Source organism: Pristis pectinata, chromosome 1 (assembly GCF_009764475.1).
Source record: "Pristis pectinata isolate sPriPec2 chromosome 1, sPriPec2.1.pri, whole genome shotgun sequence".
Classification (NCBI taxonomy): domain Eukaryota; kingdom Metazoa; phylum Chordata; class Chondrichthyes; order Rhinopristiformes; family Pristidae; genus Pristis; species Pristis pectinata.
In genome coordinates, this window is record NC_067405.1 from 83261046 (window position 1) to 83278560 (window position 17515).

General features: G+C 43.9%; 1 protein-coding gene across 1 annotated transcript in view; it reads right to left on the reverse strand.

Moving 5' to 3' along the window:
* Positions 1-16033, reverse strand: part of ubr1 (ubiquitin protein ligase E3 component n-recognin 1) — a 180683-nt gene extending 164650 nt beyond the window's left edge. Inside the window, exon 1 of the mRNA XM_052030365.1 lies at positions 15893-16033. Within this exon, the coding sequence (XP_051886325.1) occupies positions 15893-15979 (87 nt within the window). The 5' untranslated portion in view covers positions 15980-16033. The remainder of the gene's footprint in view (positions 1-15892) is intronic.
* Between the last annotated feature and the right edge of the window lie 1482 nt (positions 16034-17515).

The following is a 17515-nucleotide window of genomic DNA, read 5'->3' on the forward strand; positions in this document are numbered from 1 at the left end:
TGAAATTCTGCTTCACACATTGGATGATGCAGTATCAGTCAACGTTGCATCCTGTAAACTGGTCTGAATTGTACTGTAACCCAAAAGTCCATCCCAAAGATGAAATCACTAATAATAAAGGCAGATAGACATCGAAGTTTCTGCACTAGCTGGGCTAGATTATAAACAATTATTTGCAATCATTTACCAATTAACATTGAAGTAACTAAAATGCACAAAACAGTAAATGTCTACAACCACCAAGTATGACATTTACTTCTACTGAATGCAATTGAAATTAGAAAACATGCAGACAAAATTGTGTATTATGGGCTGGATTTTAGCCACAACCAGGTGGACAGTAGCTCCCAAAGTTATGGCTACAAGCCCCTATCCACATATCAGAGAATATAATCCAGACTAACAGCCCAGTGTAGTACTGAGCAATTGCTTTCAGCCAAGATTTAAAACCACAGTAACATCGGCCACTGAGGTATAATTACAGGATTAGAACACAGGAAAAAGAATTAGGAGAAAGCAATACAACTTCTTGAGCCTATTCAGATATACTGTCAAATTATGCCTAATCTGATTGGTGCCCTCAACTCCACTTTCCATTATCTTTGTACTATCAGCAAACTTGGACGCAACACTCTTGGTCACTTCATCTAAATTAACACAGTGTAGCGGTTGCTACCGTGGAATAAAACAAGACTCTACTCGGAGGATTGCCAAACAGAACTGGTTTATTTTCCCGCCTTGTGCGGGCCCTTTAAGGGAGAAAAACTCCCGCCCAAAAAAAACCGGCAATGACGTAAATCCTACGTCATCAGGACTTTCCCACACGCGGGTTCTCCCCATCGCTTGGAAAGACGAGGCCCGCCGCCATCTTGGGCCTCGTCGCTCCGACGCCGCGCGACCCGACTGCCGAGCCGGTTCACCCAACTAGACGGTGAGTCGCCACAACAGATTATAAACAATTGAGGCCCCAGCACTGATACCCAAGACATTCCACGTTACAGTTTACCAATTTAGCCTTTTCTTCCTTCATCTAAGACAATGGATGGACCACTTTTCCCATGGTATTTATTTTTCACGGGAGTAAATTTGTTGGCAATATAAACACCAGAAGAATAAACACCAAAACTGAGTGCCAACATGGAAATTTGGTCAGGCTGGGAATAGGATGCAAGAGTGGGAAGATATTGTTGGTTTATACCTCCGAAACCTTTCATAACTTTCAGCAGTATTTCAAATTTTAACTAATGCTTAGTACTATTGCCAAATCTAAATAAAGACAGCACTAAGAAATACAAATTTAACATTCAGTAGATATTTTGCAAACTATCAGGTGCATCTACTTCAACGCAAAGAGTATTGTAGGTAAGGCAGATGAGCTTAGGGCGTGGATTGGCACGTGGGATTACAACATTATTGCTAATAGTGAGACTTGGTTGCAGGAGGGGCAGGACTGGCAGCTTAATGTTCCAGGGTTCTGTTGTTTCAGAAGCGATAGAGGGGGAGGGATGAAAAGGGGAGGTGTGGCATTACTAGTCAGGGAAAATATCACAGCTGTGCGTAGACAGGACAGCTCAGAGGGCTCGTCTACAGAGGCCATATGGGTGGAGCTGAGGAATGGGGAAGGTGTGACCACACTAATAGGGTTGTATTATAGACCACCCAATAGAGAGAATTGGAGGAGCACATCTGTAGAGAGATAGCAGACTGATGTAAGAAACAGAAAGTTGTAATAGTAGGGGATTTTAACTTTTCACATATTGACTGGGACTCCCACACTGTGAAAGGGCTAGATGGCTTGGAGTTTGTCAAATATGTTCAGGAAAGTTTTCTAAATCAATATATAGAGGTACCAACAAGAGAGAATGCAATACTTGATCTCCAATTAGGGAACCAGACAGGTCAGGTGACAGAAGTATGTGTAGGTGAACATTTTAGGTCCAGTGACCATAATGTCATTAGTTTCAAGTTAATTATGGATAAGGATAGGTCTGGTCCTCAAATTGAGGTTCTAAATTGGAAAAAGGTCAATTTTGTGGAAATGAGAAAGGATCTAGGGAGAGTGGATTGGGATAAGTTGTTTTCTGGCAAGGATGTGTTCAGTAAGTGGAAGGCCTTCAAAGGCGAAATTTTGAGAGTGCAGAGTTTGCATGTTCCTGCCAGGATTAAAGGCAAAGTTAACAAGCATAGGAAACCTTGGTTTTCAAGGGATATTGGCGATCTGGTTAAGAAAAAGAGAGAGGTGTATAGCAGGCATAGGCAACTAGGAACAAATGAGGTACTTGAAGAGTATAGAAAATGTAAGAAAATACTAAAGATGGAAATCAGGAAGGCAAAAAGACATGAGGTTGCTCTGGCAGATAACGTGAAGGTAAAGCCGAAGGGTTTCTACAAGTATATTAAAAGGATAGTAAGGGACAAAATTGGGCCCCTAGGAGATCAGAGTGGTCGTCTATGTGTGGAGCCTCAGGAGATGGGGGAGATCTTAAGCAGTTTTTTTGCATCAGTATTTACTCAGGAAACTGGCATAGTGGATATGGAAGGAAGGGAAACAAGCAGTAGTGTTATGGAACATATAGAGATTAAAGAGGAGGAGGTGCTTACTGCCTTACAGTGAATAAAGGTAGATAAATCCCCTGGGCCTTACGTGATATTTCCTCGGACCATGAGAGAGACTAGTGTAGAAATTGCAGGGGCCCTGACAGATATATTTAAAATGTCCTTAGCCACGAGTGCAGTGCCAGAGGACTGGAGGGTAGCTCATGTTGTTCTGTTGTTTAAAAAAAAGGCTCCAAAAGTAAACCAGGTAATTACATGCTGGTGAGCCTTACATCAGTAGTAGGTAAATTATTGGAAGGTGTTCTGAGAGATTGGATATACAAGTATTTGGACAGCCAAGGGCTGATTAAGGATAGTCAGCATGGCTTTGTGCATGGTAGATCGTGTTTAACAAATCTTGTAGAGTTTTGCGAGGAGGTTACCAAGAAAGTAGATGAAGGAAAGGCTGTGGATGTTGTCTACATGGACTTCAGTAAGGCCTTTGACAAGGTCCCACATGGGAGGTTAGTTCAGAAGGTTCAGACACTAGGTATCCATGGAAAGGTTGTAAACTGGATTCGAAATTGGCGGTGTGGGAGAAGACAGAGTGGTAGTGGATGATTGTTTCTCAGTCTGGAGGCCTGTGACTAGTGGTGTGCCTCAGGGATCAGTGCTGGGGCTATTGTTGTTTGTTGTCTATATCAATGATCTGGATGATAATGTGGTAAATTGGATCAGCAAGTTTGCTGATGACACTAACATTGGAGGTGTAGTGGACAGCGAGGAAGGATTTCAAAGCTTGCAGAGGGATCTGGACCAACTGGAAAAATGGGCCAGAAAATGGCAGATGGAATTTAATGCAGACAAGTGTGAGGTGTTGCATTTTGGAAGGACAAATTAAGGTAGGACATACACAGTAAATGGTAGGGCACTGAGGAGTGCGGAGGAACAAAGGGATCTGGGAGTTCAGATACATAATTCTCTGAAAGTAGCGTCACAGGTAGACAGGGTTGTAAAGGCAGCTTTTGGCATCCTGGCATTCATAAATCAAAGTATTGAGTATAGGAGTTGGGATATTATGGTGAGGTTGTATAAGACATTGGTGAGGCCAAATCTGGAGTATTGTGTGCAGTTCTGGTCACCTAACTATAGGAAGGATATCAGTAAGATTGAAAGAGTGCAGAGAAGATTTACTGGAACGTCGGTGGGTCTTCAAGAGTTGAGTTACAGGGAAAGACATAACAGGTTAGGACTTTATTCCCTGGAGCACAGAAGAATGAGGGGAGATTTGATAGAGGTTTACAAAATTATGAGGGGTATAGACAGAGTAAATGCCAGTAGGCTCTTTCCACCTAGATTAGGAGAGATAAGTACGAGAGGACGTGGCTTTAGGGTGAAAGGGGAAAGATTTAGGGGGAACATTAGGGGGAACTTCTTCACTCAGAGTGGTGGGAGTATGGAACGAGCTGCCATCTGACGTGGTAAATGCGGGCTCACTCTTGAGTTTTAAGAATAAATTGGATAGATACATGGATGGGAGAGGTCTGGAGGGTTATGGACTGGGTGCAAGTCAATGGGACTAGCGGAATAAAATTTCAGCACAGACTAGAAGGGCCAAATGGCCTGTTTTCTGTTCTGTAGTGGTCTATGGTTCTATGGATATATAAAACAAGACTTACTGACTTGTGCTGAAGTTAACAAATGTTATAAGGAGGATAGTCAGGATACAGGATACTAGTTGTAAGAAAAGAATATCTGGAATAGATACTGTTCCCTGCCACCTTGACTGGAAGACCCAAAAGGCCACGTTTTCTTGCTGGTGTCAAAATTCAGGATATATTTCTTTAAATGTTTGTTGCTATTTATCCACTAGATAATTGGGGCTGGGAAATGGAAGAATGGGACAGTGATGCAGAGTTTACACATTCTCTTCGTTACTGTGTGGGTTTTCTGTAGGTGTTTGAGTTTCCTTACATATCCCAAGGATGCATTCGTAGGTTGGCCGGCTACTTTTATTCAACCGGTCATGTTGGTTAATGGTAAAAAGAATCAAAGTGGCCTATGAGAGGGAATAAATAGATTGCAGGGTTATAGAGAACTAAGGAGGGGAGGGGAGGGGAATGGAACTAATGGGTTTGCTCCCCTGAGTGGCCTCAATTCTCTATCATTAGAGGATCCTATTGTCAAGGTCAATGTAGAAATCAACAATATAGATAAAAATCAGGAATGAGGTCCCTCGAGGTACATCGTGAAGCTTGGGCTGAAACTAAAATGTTAATCTCACTGGCAGTCATCTTAGTATTGTTACCTTAACAGCATGCAAATCGGTACAAGATTGAATGAATGAAGAATAGTATGGAAAAAGGATTTCAATTCACAGGACACTAGCATTAGTACTGGAAGAAAAGTGCTATACCATTGGAACAGAGACTCCACGTACTTTGGTAAAATAGATAACTAGGGTTGTAGATGGGACACGAAACTTGAAAGGGTTGAAAGTTTCAAGTGTGGGAAAGCTTATAGATTTAAAGGACAAAGCAAAGTAGCAATTCAGATATGTTAACAAGAGCAAGTCAAGGAGAGTTTCAGTAACAGTGAATAATTAAAAACAAACCAAAGAAAAAAATGTCAAAATTAAAAAGTACTATGTCTGAATGGGAAGCTATGGGGAGCCTTGGAGTCAAAATAGTATCAATTCACTAAATTGATTCCTTTGGGAACAGGGTGCCTATGAGGAGAGATTGAATAAAAGTGTCCTATAATCACTAGAGAAGTTTAGATGAATAAGAGGTGACCTCATCCATACCAGTAAAGATTCCAAGAGGAATTGACAGGGTGGATGTCAAGAGGCTGTTTCCTCTTGTATGAGATTCTAGAACCATTGAATGTGTCAGGGAGGTGGAGGGAAACAATAATCTCCACATAAAGAATCACCATTTAGGAGAAATGTATTCACCCCATGGATTATGAACCTTCAGAATTCTCTACCTGAGAGAGTTGTGGATATCCAGTCATTAAGTATATTAACTGCTGAATGCAAATGCATTTGGACATTATGGGAATCAGAAGATAAAGAGATCAGGTAACAAGGTGAACTTGAGGCATGGGATGTGGTTAAATGGGTATCCAAACAACTAGAGTCATAGAGTTATGCAGCACAGAAACAGGCCCTTCAGCCCAATTTGCCCATTCTGACCAAGATATCTATCCAAGCTAGTCTCATTTGCCTGTGCTTGGACCATATCCCTCTGACCCTTTCCTATCCATGTACCTGTTCAAATGTCAAGAGGTTCTTCATCCTCAAAGGTGTCAGAAAGCAAGACAGTGTCAAAGGGAATTGCACCAACTCCAGACAGACTTGCAGCACCTTCTCCTTCTGCAGTTGAGGGGGGTGGATGTGAGAGAGGAACTCCAAGAGGTGAAGAGCCAGCAAGCTGCACTCTTTGCCTCTGAATCCTCTAAGATTATCTTCCAATCCAGGGTCCACTCTTTTTTAAATTTTATTTACAGCGTGGTAGCAGGCCCTTTCGGCCCAACAAGTCCACGCCGCCCATTTTAAACCCATATTAACCTACCCGTACGTCTTTGGAATGTGGGAGGAAACCGGAGCACCCGGAGGAAACCCACACAGACACGGGAGAACGTACAAACTCCTTCCAGACAGCAACGGGAATCGAACCCCGATCGCTGGCGCTGTAACAGCATCGTGCTAACCGCTACACTACCATGCCTTTGTGGAGCAGGACGAAATGTGCTCATGCTTCTTCTTCCAAAAGATTCACAGAGGGAGCCTTAAGGAAGATGATGGCTCAGTAACATCCTCACAGACAAAGATACTGAAGATCTGCAAATCCTTCTATGCTGGTCTGTATGACAGAAAGGCTACAGACAACACAGCCTCCCAGTACTTCCTGTCCTCTATCACAGAGGTGTTAGGTGATAGCAAGCAGGAGAGTCTGGATTGGCCACTGACCCTGGTGGAGCTGACTGGCTCCATCCATTCCTTTGGCACAAATAAAACTCTGTAAACTCTGCTTACCGGCAGAGTTGCACTCAGCTCTGAGACTGGATGGGCCCAGACCTGCTGGGAGTGTACAATGCTATGCTTCTGGCAGGCAGCATGTCAGACTCCATGAGGAAGGGCATCATTACCCTCGTCAACAAGCAGAAGTGGGAGAGGGAGGACATCAGGAATTGGAGACCGACTTCACTGTGGAACGTGGACTATAAGATCCTGTCCAGGGCCATTGCCAACCAGGTTAAGTCTGCTCTGGGACAGGTGATCAGCCCAGACCAAACCTGTGCTGTACCAGGTAGGAAAATCTCTGACAGCCTTGAGCTACCCAGGGATGCCTGCCTAGTCAGCTTGGACCAGGAGAAGGCTTTTGACAGGATACCACACACACACATGATGGATGTGCTCGCCAAAATGGGTTTTGGGGAGCGAATCAAGAAATTGGATCCAACTGCTCTACACAGATATCCGTAGTGCAGTCCAAATCAATGGGTGGGAGACAGATAGTTTCCCCATCAAGTCTGGAGTCAGGCAGGGTCGTCCACTCTCCTGTCTTGTTCGTGTGTTGCATAGAACCCTTTGCCGAATTCATCCGGAAGGACAAGAGCATAAGAGGGGTGATGATGTTTGAAGGCACACAAGTCAAAACCTCTCCGTACACAGACGACATCATCATCTTCTGCAAGGATCCAGAGTCAGTTTGTAGATTGATCAGCATCTGCAACCAGTCTGAGTTGGCATCAGGGGCCAGAGTCAACTTCAGGAAGAGCGAGGCCATGCTCTTCAGTAACTAGCTCGACCGATCCAATATCCCCCTCAACATCAGGTCTGACTACCTGAAGGTGATGGGGAACTGGTTCAGAGGGGCTGAGGCGTGTAACATAAATTGGCTGGAGCAGATTAGGAACGCAAAACAAAAATTGGGTCTGTGGAACTGGCGTTCTCTGTCAATAACTGGGAAGAACTTGGTTACCAGGTGCGATATGCTCTCAGGGCTGCTGTACTTGGCCTGTTCCCCACTCTTCTGCCTCAGTAATCACCCCAGACGTTTTCCAGTTTATGCGGGGGTCCAAGATAAAGCGAGTCCGACAGGTCACGATGCACAAGTCTCTAGAGAATGGGGGCAAAACTGTACCCAATGATTGCCCTCAAACTGATGACCACCTTCGTGTGTGCCTGCGTCAGGCGGTGTGTGGATCCACAGTATGTGAGCACCAGGCGTCACTACATGCCAAGGTTCTGCCTGTCCCTGGTGTTGCAGAAGGTAGGCCTGGCCCCTTTACCACGCAACATCCCAGTCAGCTGGACGTTGCCGCACCACCTGTCCTTTGTGGAAGAGTACTTCCAAGTAAACACCTTTGACCACAAGTCCATCAGGCAGTGGTCAGTGAGGAATGTGCTGCAGACACTACGAGACAGGGGCACTATGGATTCTGTGGGCTTGTTCCCTGAGCAAACCATCTGGCAGAACACCTCGTCGTCAGATCTGACCAAGAAGCACTAAGACCTCGCTTGGCTAGTGATGAGGGGGGCCCTCCCAGTCAGAGCTTTCCTCTACAGATGACATATTAACCCCCATGTATACTGCCCTCGGGAAGAAACGGTCACATACCTCTTTGCAGACTGTGGATTTGTAAGAGGGTGTGGAGATGGATGCAAGGGTCCGTGTCCTGGTTCATCCCCAGCTACTGCATAACAGAGGACTCTGTGATCTACAGGCTATTCACAAGATCAGGGAGCAGAAGCAGGCCATTCGGCCCATCGAGTCTGCTCCAAGGAAAAGGGAAAAAGAAATGGGGAATGGGGAGAAAAAAAACCCTATTCTAATCCCAATTTCCAGCCTTATCCCCATATCCCTTGATACCCTATTTAGATATCTATCTATCTCTTCCTTGAACGCCCCCACTGATCTGGCCTCCACTGCTGTACGTGGCAAGGAGTTCCACAAATTCACCACCCTCTGGCTAAAGAAATTTCTCCTCATCCCAGGGACACACACTGAGACAGGCATCAAGTGCTGCTGGAAGGTCATCAACCCAGTGAAGGACACCCTTTGGTCTGCTCGAAACTTGTTGGTCTTCCAGCACGGCGAGGTGTCTGTAGAGGAATGCTGCCGACTGGCACAGTCCAGGCTGCAGGATGCACTGAAGCTCAGTGCAGCCAACGTTAAGTCTCTATGGGGAAGGACCACAGTATAGGCTCCTTCCGCTACAACACATGGAGGGGCAGAGTTGGGTCAGGATGCCCCTCAAACAATGAAAGGGGTATCAGCTCAGGGAACTACGTTAGTGGTAATAGTGCTACATTTGTGTTTTTTTTAAGTTTACAATACTGAATGTAATGACCATGAATGTAAAAGCTTTTTCTTGCACCGTTTCTTCCTTTGTATATATTCATTTATCATGAATAAAGTCTATTTTTGAAAAAAAATTGTAATTGTACCCGCCTCTACCACCTTCTCTGGCAGCTCGTTCCATACACCCACCACCCTCTGTGTGAAAACATTTCCCCTCAGCTCCCTTTTAAAGCTTTCCCCTCTCACCTTAAACCTGTGCCCTCTAGGTTTAGATTCCCCTAACCTGGGAAAAAGACCATCCTCCTTATCTATGCGCCTCATCATTTTTCTATAGTCCACGGAATAAAGTCCCAGCCTATCCAGCCTCTCCTTATAACAAAAGCCTTCCAGTCCTGGTAACATCCTTGTCAATCTTTTCTGCACCCTTTCCAGCTTAATGACATCCTTCCTATTAGCTGGGTGACCAGAATTAAGCACAATCCTCCAAGTGCGGTCTCATCATCGACTTCCACAGTTTCAACATGATGCCCCAACTCCTATATTCAACACCCCGATCCATAAAGGCAAGCATGCCAAACGCCTTCTTCACCAGTCTGCCTACCTGTGCTGCAACTTTCAGGGAATTATTTACCTGTACCCCTACTTCTCTCTTGTCTACATCACTTTTCAGGGCCTGACCATTTACTGTGCAAGTCCTGCCCTGGTTTAACTTCCCAAAATACAACACCAAGGACTCACCCGAGTTAAATTCTACCTGCCATTCCTTGACCCACTTCCCTGGTTCATCTAGATCCTGTTGTAATCTTAGATAACCTTCTTTACTGTCCACTACACCACCAATTTTGGTGTCAGCTGCGAATTTACTGATTATATTAATAACATTATCATCCAAATCATTAACAGAGATGTCAAACAACAGAGGGCCAAACAATGATCCCTATAGCACACCACTGGGAGGCCTCCAGTCCAAATAACAACCCTCCATTACCAGTCTGACTCCTACCACCAAGCCAATTTTCTTCCAATTGGCTCTCTCACCCTGGATCCCATGTGATCTAACCTTCCCGACTACACCACGTGCTTGTCAAAGGCCTTGCTGAAGTCCACCTAGACAACGTATACTGTCCTGCCCTCATCAATCTTCTTTGTTACCTCTTCATAAAACTCAATCAAATTTGTGAGGCACAATTTCCCATGTGCGAAGACATGCTGATGATCCCTAATCAATCCTTGCCTTTCCAAATCCAGAGGGTGGGGAATCTGTAGAATTCATTGCCGCAAACGGCTGTGGAGGCCAAGTCACTGGGATATTTAAGGCAGAGGTTGATAGGTCCTTGATTAGTAAGGGCGTCAAAGGTTATGGGGAGAAGGCAAGAGAATGGGGTTGAGAGGGAAAAATGAATCAGCCATGATTGAACAGCAGAGCAGACTCGATGGGCAAATGGCCTAATTCTGCTCCTATGTCTTATGGTCAAATGCTGGTAGATCCTGTACCTCAGAATCCCCTTAGTAAGGCTCACTGACCTGTAGTTCCCTGGCTTGTCCTTGCAGCCCTTCTTGCATAAAAACCTAACATTCACCATTCTCCAGTCCTCTGGTACCTCACCCATGGCTAATGATAATGCAAATATCTATGCCAGGGCCCCAGCAATTTCTTCCCTAGCTTCCCACAACTTCCTAGAATACACTTGATCAGGCCCTGAGGATTTATCCACCTTAATATACTTAAGATCACCAGGACCTCCTCCAATGAAATGTGGATATGTTCCAATACGTCACTATTTATTTCCCTTAATTCCTTAGCTTCCATGACCTACCCCTGGATAAATAAAATTAAGTAATATTCATTTAACACCTTGCCCATCTCCTGGGGCTCCACACATAGACAACCACATTGATCCTTAAGAGGACCTATTCTTTCCCTAGTTACCCTTTTACTCTTGATATACTTGTGGTATCTCTTACGATTCTCCTTTACCTTATCTGCCAAAGCTATCTCATGTCCTCCTGATTTTTGCCTTCCTGATTTCCCTCTTAAGCATACTCCTACATCTCTAGGTGACCAAAGCCACCCAACATATATTTTTTTTTAAATCACTGTTGCCTCATATGTAATGTAAAAAATTCTCCATCCAACATACAGAGAAGTTACACCCTTAGATTGTCAAATTCAGATACATATGAATCTACCTGAAAACACTGAGTTTTAGACCAACAGGCCGAAATCAACTGGCACATTCCAATCCACAGAAGTCTCTCTACCAGACCACAATTAACTGGTTGACCTTAGCCTGCAACTTTAGGCTTTGTAGCTTACCATAGCACAATAACATATCATCCACTTCACCGATTGGCCCCATTAATTGATGTCCCAAATTATGAGCACTGTCCTGCATTTAAATAGTGACAAATGGTTTCTTTCCCAAAAACTGCAAGTTGAACAATAGCTGTTGCATATCTGGGATTTTGTCATAATAATGTTATTCAGACTTCACAACCATAGCATAGGAGTTTAATGAAGAGAACAAATTCAGTTATTAGCCCAAAGTTCAGGAACATAATTGTTATACCACCATATTTTGTACAAAGTTTGGGGGAATTTCCCCTGCCTTATCTCTGGAAAACTAAATTGTGACTAGATCCACACAAGATCATAAACTACTTGCATTTAAGGGGAAAGATCCGATCTGGAACCCATGTCACCTTTAACTTCTTTATTTCTGGCTTAACTGATTAACTGCTTATTTTGGAGGAGTGCAGTGGTGATAGGTTAGGGGAACAGATAGGAGATTCTGTGGGTGAGAATGCAACTCCCGGATGATATGTTGTCTCCCAGGTGCCAGGGTCAGAAATGTCTCGGATCAAATCCACAGCATTCTTAAGGGGGAGACTAAGCAGCCAGAAGCCGTGGTCCAAAAGAAGACACGAGGTTGCTCTGGCAGACAGGGTAAAAGCAATTCCAAGGGGTTTCTATAGCTATATTAAGAGCTAAGGATAGCAGGGGACAAAATTGATCCTCTTGAAGATCAGCGCAGTCATCTATGCATGGAGCTGAGAGAGATGGGGGAGATCTTAAATGAATTTTTTGCATCTGTAGTTACCCTGAAGACAAACACAGACTATAGAACTGAGGCAAAAGAGTAGCGAGATCATGGACCGTATGCAGATTACAGAAGAGGTGCTGGCTGTTTTGAGGTGAAATATTTAAGGGGAATCTGAGGGGAAACTTCTTCACTCAGAGAGTGGTGCGAGTGTGGAATGAGCTGCCAGCAGAAGTGGTAGATGTGAGTTCAATTGTAACGTTTAAGATAAGTTTGGATAGGTACATGGATGGGAGGGGTTTGGAGGGATAAGGTCCAGGTGAAGGCACATGGGACTTGGCAGAAGATCACGTTGGTATCATCTGGATGGGCCAAGGAATTTGTTTCTGTGCTGTAGTACTCTGACTCTATAACTCTAAAAGGGAGATGGAAGAGCAATGGGGTTTAAATGAGAACTCCAAACAGGACACATACTTTCTACCAGACTAAATGTCACAACAAAGGGGGAAAAAGTGAAAGATCTGCACAGGGAGATTGAATCAGGCTTTTCTTATTGTTCCTTTATACAGGCAGTCCCTAGGTTATGCAAGGATTCTGTTCCCAAGGACTGTTTGTAAACTGATTTTTCTGTAAGTCACAAACAATCTCAGTGAGGGTCAATTAATATGAACATTTAGTTTTTGCCCTCCCCTCTGTGGTCACAATAGGACAGAATCAGAAGGTCCCACATCCAATGGCCTTAATGTATCAATGGATGTTACATTGTTTGAAGAATTTTACAAGGGTTAATAGAAGAGATTCCCTTATCTGTTTTCAAAGCAAATCTCTTAAGTGGCCTCCACCTGCATTCTTAACAGACAACAGTGCCCATTTCATTATTGCAGGGAAATCACAAGTGAACAGTTTTGTTTTGAAGACTGTTTGTCTTTTGATTTAACAAGTTGCTACTCCAATTAAATAACTCCTGAATATGTTTGCATTTCTGTAACTAACTTTCCTGTCTTGAAAAATGCTTTAGAAAATTTATGGGAGAAGTTACATAAAGTCAGATTTCTATAATTCAGGTCTTTTGGGACCAGAGGAGCCCCTGCATTCTTGAGCACCACAGAGCAAACTGCTAATCATGTTCCTTTTTCTACCAGTCATTTCACAGCACAGGAATAGGTCACCACCCCTTTCCCCACAGCCTTCTTCAGCATACTAATTGTAACATTACTGATTGCAAATATATACTAAATCCACTTTGCATTTACAAAGTGCTCTGAACAGAGTAAAAAGTGTTAACACTTCACAGGAACATTATCAAAATCAGGTCACCAGAGATGATGGGACAAGTGACTGATAAGCTTGGAGTCAGCTAGGTCTTGAGGAAAGGCTTAAGATGAAAGATAGTGACAGAGCAATGGAGCTGTTTAGGGATGGAATTCAAGAATTTATAGTCAAGTCACTTGAAGGCAACACCCACGAACTGAACAGCAATTAAAATCAAGATGGGTAGGAGGCCAGAAATAGGGAAGTGCAGTAATCCCACAGAATTGCAGTGCCAGAAGATATATACAGAGATAGTAGAACAGAGCCCAATGAATAAATTAGCAATGGTCTTATTAGATGATGGATCAGACTCAAGAGCCAAACATGGCCTACTCCTATCCATAAGAGTCGTACAACACAGGAACAGATCCTTTAACCCACCACTGTCAATCACCCTACACTCCCCCGGATTCTACTGTAACCTACAACTAGGGGCAATTTACAGTAGCCAATTAACCTACCAACCTGCACGTCTTTGGGACGTGGAAGGAAACTAGAGTACAGGAAGTCCCCAGATTACGAACGAGTTCCGTTTTTGAGTCTGTTCGTAATTCGAATTTGTATGTAAGTCGGAACAGTTACGTACAGTGCACTTCTAGTGTCAATTAGTCAAATGTTTGTCTTAGTATATATTGTACCTAAAACATCATAAATATAATGATGTTATATTTATGTTGTGTTTTGAGCGTCGCTCAAAGTAGTCCACCCGTTCGTTAGTACAGACCATTGTGTGTAACACGATTTTTTAAAATAATAGGCTTTACAGAGGTCAGTTTGTAAGTCAGGCGTTCGTAAATCGGAGACTTCCTGTACCAGGGTAAACCCAACAGTTCACAGGGAGAACATGAAAACTCCACACAGACAGAATCAAAGATTAGCATTGAACCCAGGCCACTGGAGCTGGAGATTGACTAGCTGTGCCACTTTGCAGCCTATAATTCCAATAACAAAAAAAAATAGGAACAAGAATGTTTATGTTTAAGAGAGAAACAGAGGATTAAGAAAACAATGATGAGAATTTTGATGCAAACTGTTGATAGACCAGGAGACATTATAAATCAAGCAAATGAATTGGCAAGCAATTCATGGGGTGTAATTTAGGTTCTGGGAAGTATAAGTTTAATAAAATTAAAACAGAAAATGCCGAAACACTCAGCAGGTCAAGCAGCATCTGTGGAAAGAGAAAGAATTAGCCTTTCAGGTTCAAGACACTGTCAGAATTTAACACAACTTGCATCTAAAACATTAACTTTTTTCAGTTAGGTTTAGATAAATTCCATAAAATTTGGGATTAGATGCCAAATTCACAGCATAAAGCATTACTAGTTCAGTTTATTAAAGCTGAACCATTTCACTTTTAAAAAAACTTTTCTAATTTAAAAACAATCTGTTAGACCCTTTCAAAACATCTAGTGGAACTCGAGTAGTAAACAACACTTGTTCTTGTTAATGCTTACTAATGTACTTGAAATATTAAAATATTTCTGAGGAAGGGTCCCAGGCCTGAAATGTTAATTGTTTCTCTCGCCACAGATGTTGCCTGACGTACTGAGTATTCCCAACATTGTCTGTTTTCACTTCACATTTCCAGCACCTGCAAATTTGATTTTCATTTACTATCATAATATTTGTTGGTTTTTTTCTTAAACCTGATGTTTGCTTCTGGACCACTTGAGAGGATTTAGAAGACACAAATAACCCGACATGTAGACAGGCACAGAAACCTGTTAAACAAGGTTCACAAATTCAGTCCATAAACACACACTGGGGCAATGAATGCAGCCTATATTTAAAGGAACACAACAAAAGGAGAAAATATAGTTTACTTCCTTGTGACTACCAACATTCTTGCCCTAACATTAACAAAAATTGACATTACCAGCCTTTCAGCACCGGCAGTAGTTTGAAGATAGTTTGGGGGGGGGGGGGGGGGGGGGGAGGGGAAATGGGAATCATATTCCATGTCCACTCAGTAACATCCAGGTTATCCCTAAACTCATCCCATTCCTACCAGGGCAAGCACCACAATCCAGAATCCTGCTACCCCAGATTCTGCCTCTCTCCATTGCTTATTCTACCTGTCCTACCTCCCCATGGCAGAGGCATCTAAACTCAAGAACATGGTTTAGGGTAAGGCGCAAGATGTTTAGAGGGGATCTGAGTTTTTTTTTCCATCCAGAGGATCGTGGAATCTGAACGCGCTGCCTGAGAGGGCGGGGGCAGAGAGAGAAGAGATACTTTCAAACATTTAAAGTATCAAGATGAGCACTTAGATCAGTGCCATAGAAAAGCTACAGACCTAGTGCTGATATATGGATAAGTATAGAATGGAATGGTCGGTGTTGTGACCCCAGCCCCCAGAACCTCTCCCTGTCGCTCCCGACACTAACCCCCTGCCACACCCAACCCTCCCCCACACACTCGTCCCCCTACATCCCAATCTCTCCTTTTCCCCGGCCCCTCTCAGATCCCCCCCCCCCCCTTCTCGGCCCTCGGCACTCCAGACCTGACCACCCCTCTTCCCGGCCTGACCACCCCACCCCCCCGGCCCTCCGCGCCCTGACCACCCCGCCCCCCCAGGACTATTTTCCAGTCCCCGACCCATTGGCCAGCGGAGCCCAGCAGCTAGTCGCTGCCAATACTGGCACAGCCGACAACAGCCGTGCTCCCCGCCAGTTTCCTTCGCTCGCTCACCCTGACCACTTGCTCGGGCTCCGGCCAACCCCCGGCGACCTGCCCTCGGCCCAGCACTCGGCTCCTCATCTCCTCCTCCTCCGCCATCTTCACCCCGTCGTAAAATCAAGCCATTACGCAGCACCCTCCCGACAGTATTCACGCTGAGGCCGTCGAACATTTTCCGGCAGTGCCCATGACAGGGCAGGCAGAAGCGCGCCTGCGGTGCCCATCGCCACCTGTCGGCATCGAAACACGTTCCCGGACTCTCAGAGCCTGCAGATTGACAGCAGTTTTTATGACAATTATTCACTGAGCTGTGAGCAGAAAAGCAACAACCTGCAGGTACTGAAAATCTGAACTATAAACAGAAAATGCTAGAGATACTCAGCAAGTCGAGCAGCGCCTGGGAGCTAGAAGGATGGTGGACGTTCATGTTCTTCCAGCAATTTTATATTTTGCTCCAGATTCCAGCATCCGCACTCTCTGGAGAAACAGAGTTAATGTTTTCAGGTAACGACCCTTCATCGGAACTAAATGAGTGTGGCGTGGTTGCTCTGTCATTGAGACGCTTTCTGTTCTCTAAACTTGCTTTCCAGAAGTACAGTACGCAGCGGGTAGAGTCGATGTCTCACAGCTCCAGCGACAAGAGCTCAATCTTGACCGCAGTTGCTGAGTGGAGTTTGCACATTCTCTTTGTGGCCTTATGGGTTTCCTCCGATTGCTCTGGTTTCCTCCCACGTCCTAAAGATACGCAGGTAGGTAGGTCAACTGGCCACTGTAACCTGCTCCTAGTGTGTAGGTAGGTGGTAAAATTGTCGGCTAGATAGTTTAACAGGAAAACTTAGTGAAGAATGGGCCATCTTAGACTTGATGATCTGCACTCCCTTTAAACTGACCAGGGTCCTGTTTCCTAAGCCCCCTCTAATCTTACAGGGTACACTGGCAAATTTATTGTAATAGGGTAACATCTATAAAAATGAATTAAAATTGTGTTGAGATATTAATAGGGATAACATTCAATAATTTGGAAAATCTGCTCATCTGACACTAAAATCCTGACTGTGCCGGATTATTGGAGTTTTATTGATCTAAGTTTATTGACAAGACAAAGTTGTGTGACAATGTAGGTTATGAGGAGGATGCAGGGAGGCTTCAGGGTAAAATATGGGCAGGTTAATTGAATGGGCTAAAACACGGCAGATAGAATATAATGATGAAAAATGTTAAGTCACCATTTTGGTAAGAAAAAATAGAAAATGGAGTATTTTTGAAATAGTCATAGAGTTATACAGCATGGAAACAGGCCCTCTGACCAAGTCATCCATGTCAACCAAGTTGTCTACTGAGCTAGTCCCATTTGCCTGCGTTTGGCCCATATCCCTTTTAACTTTTCCTATCCTGTCTAAATATCTTTCAAGCATTGTAATGGTACCCACCCCGAGTACTTCCTCTGGCATCTCATTCCATATACCCATCAAAGTGGCCTCATGTATAGGAAAAGTTGCCCCTCAGGTCCCCTTTAAATTTTGGATTGCATGACATTCTTCGCACCATTCTGCTGTTTTGCACTCATCATTGTATTTATTGTTGTATTTATTACTACCACATATACTGTTTACCCTCATGCAAACAAGGAATTTC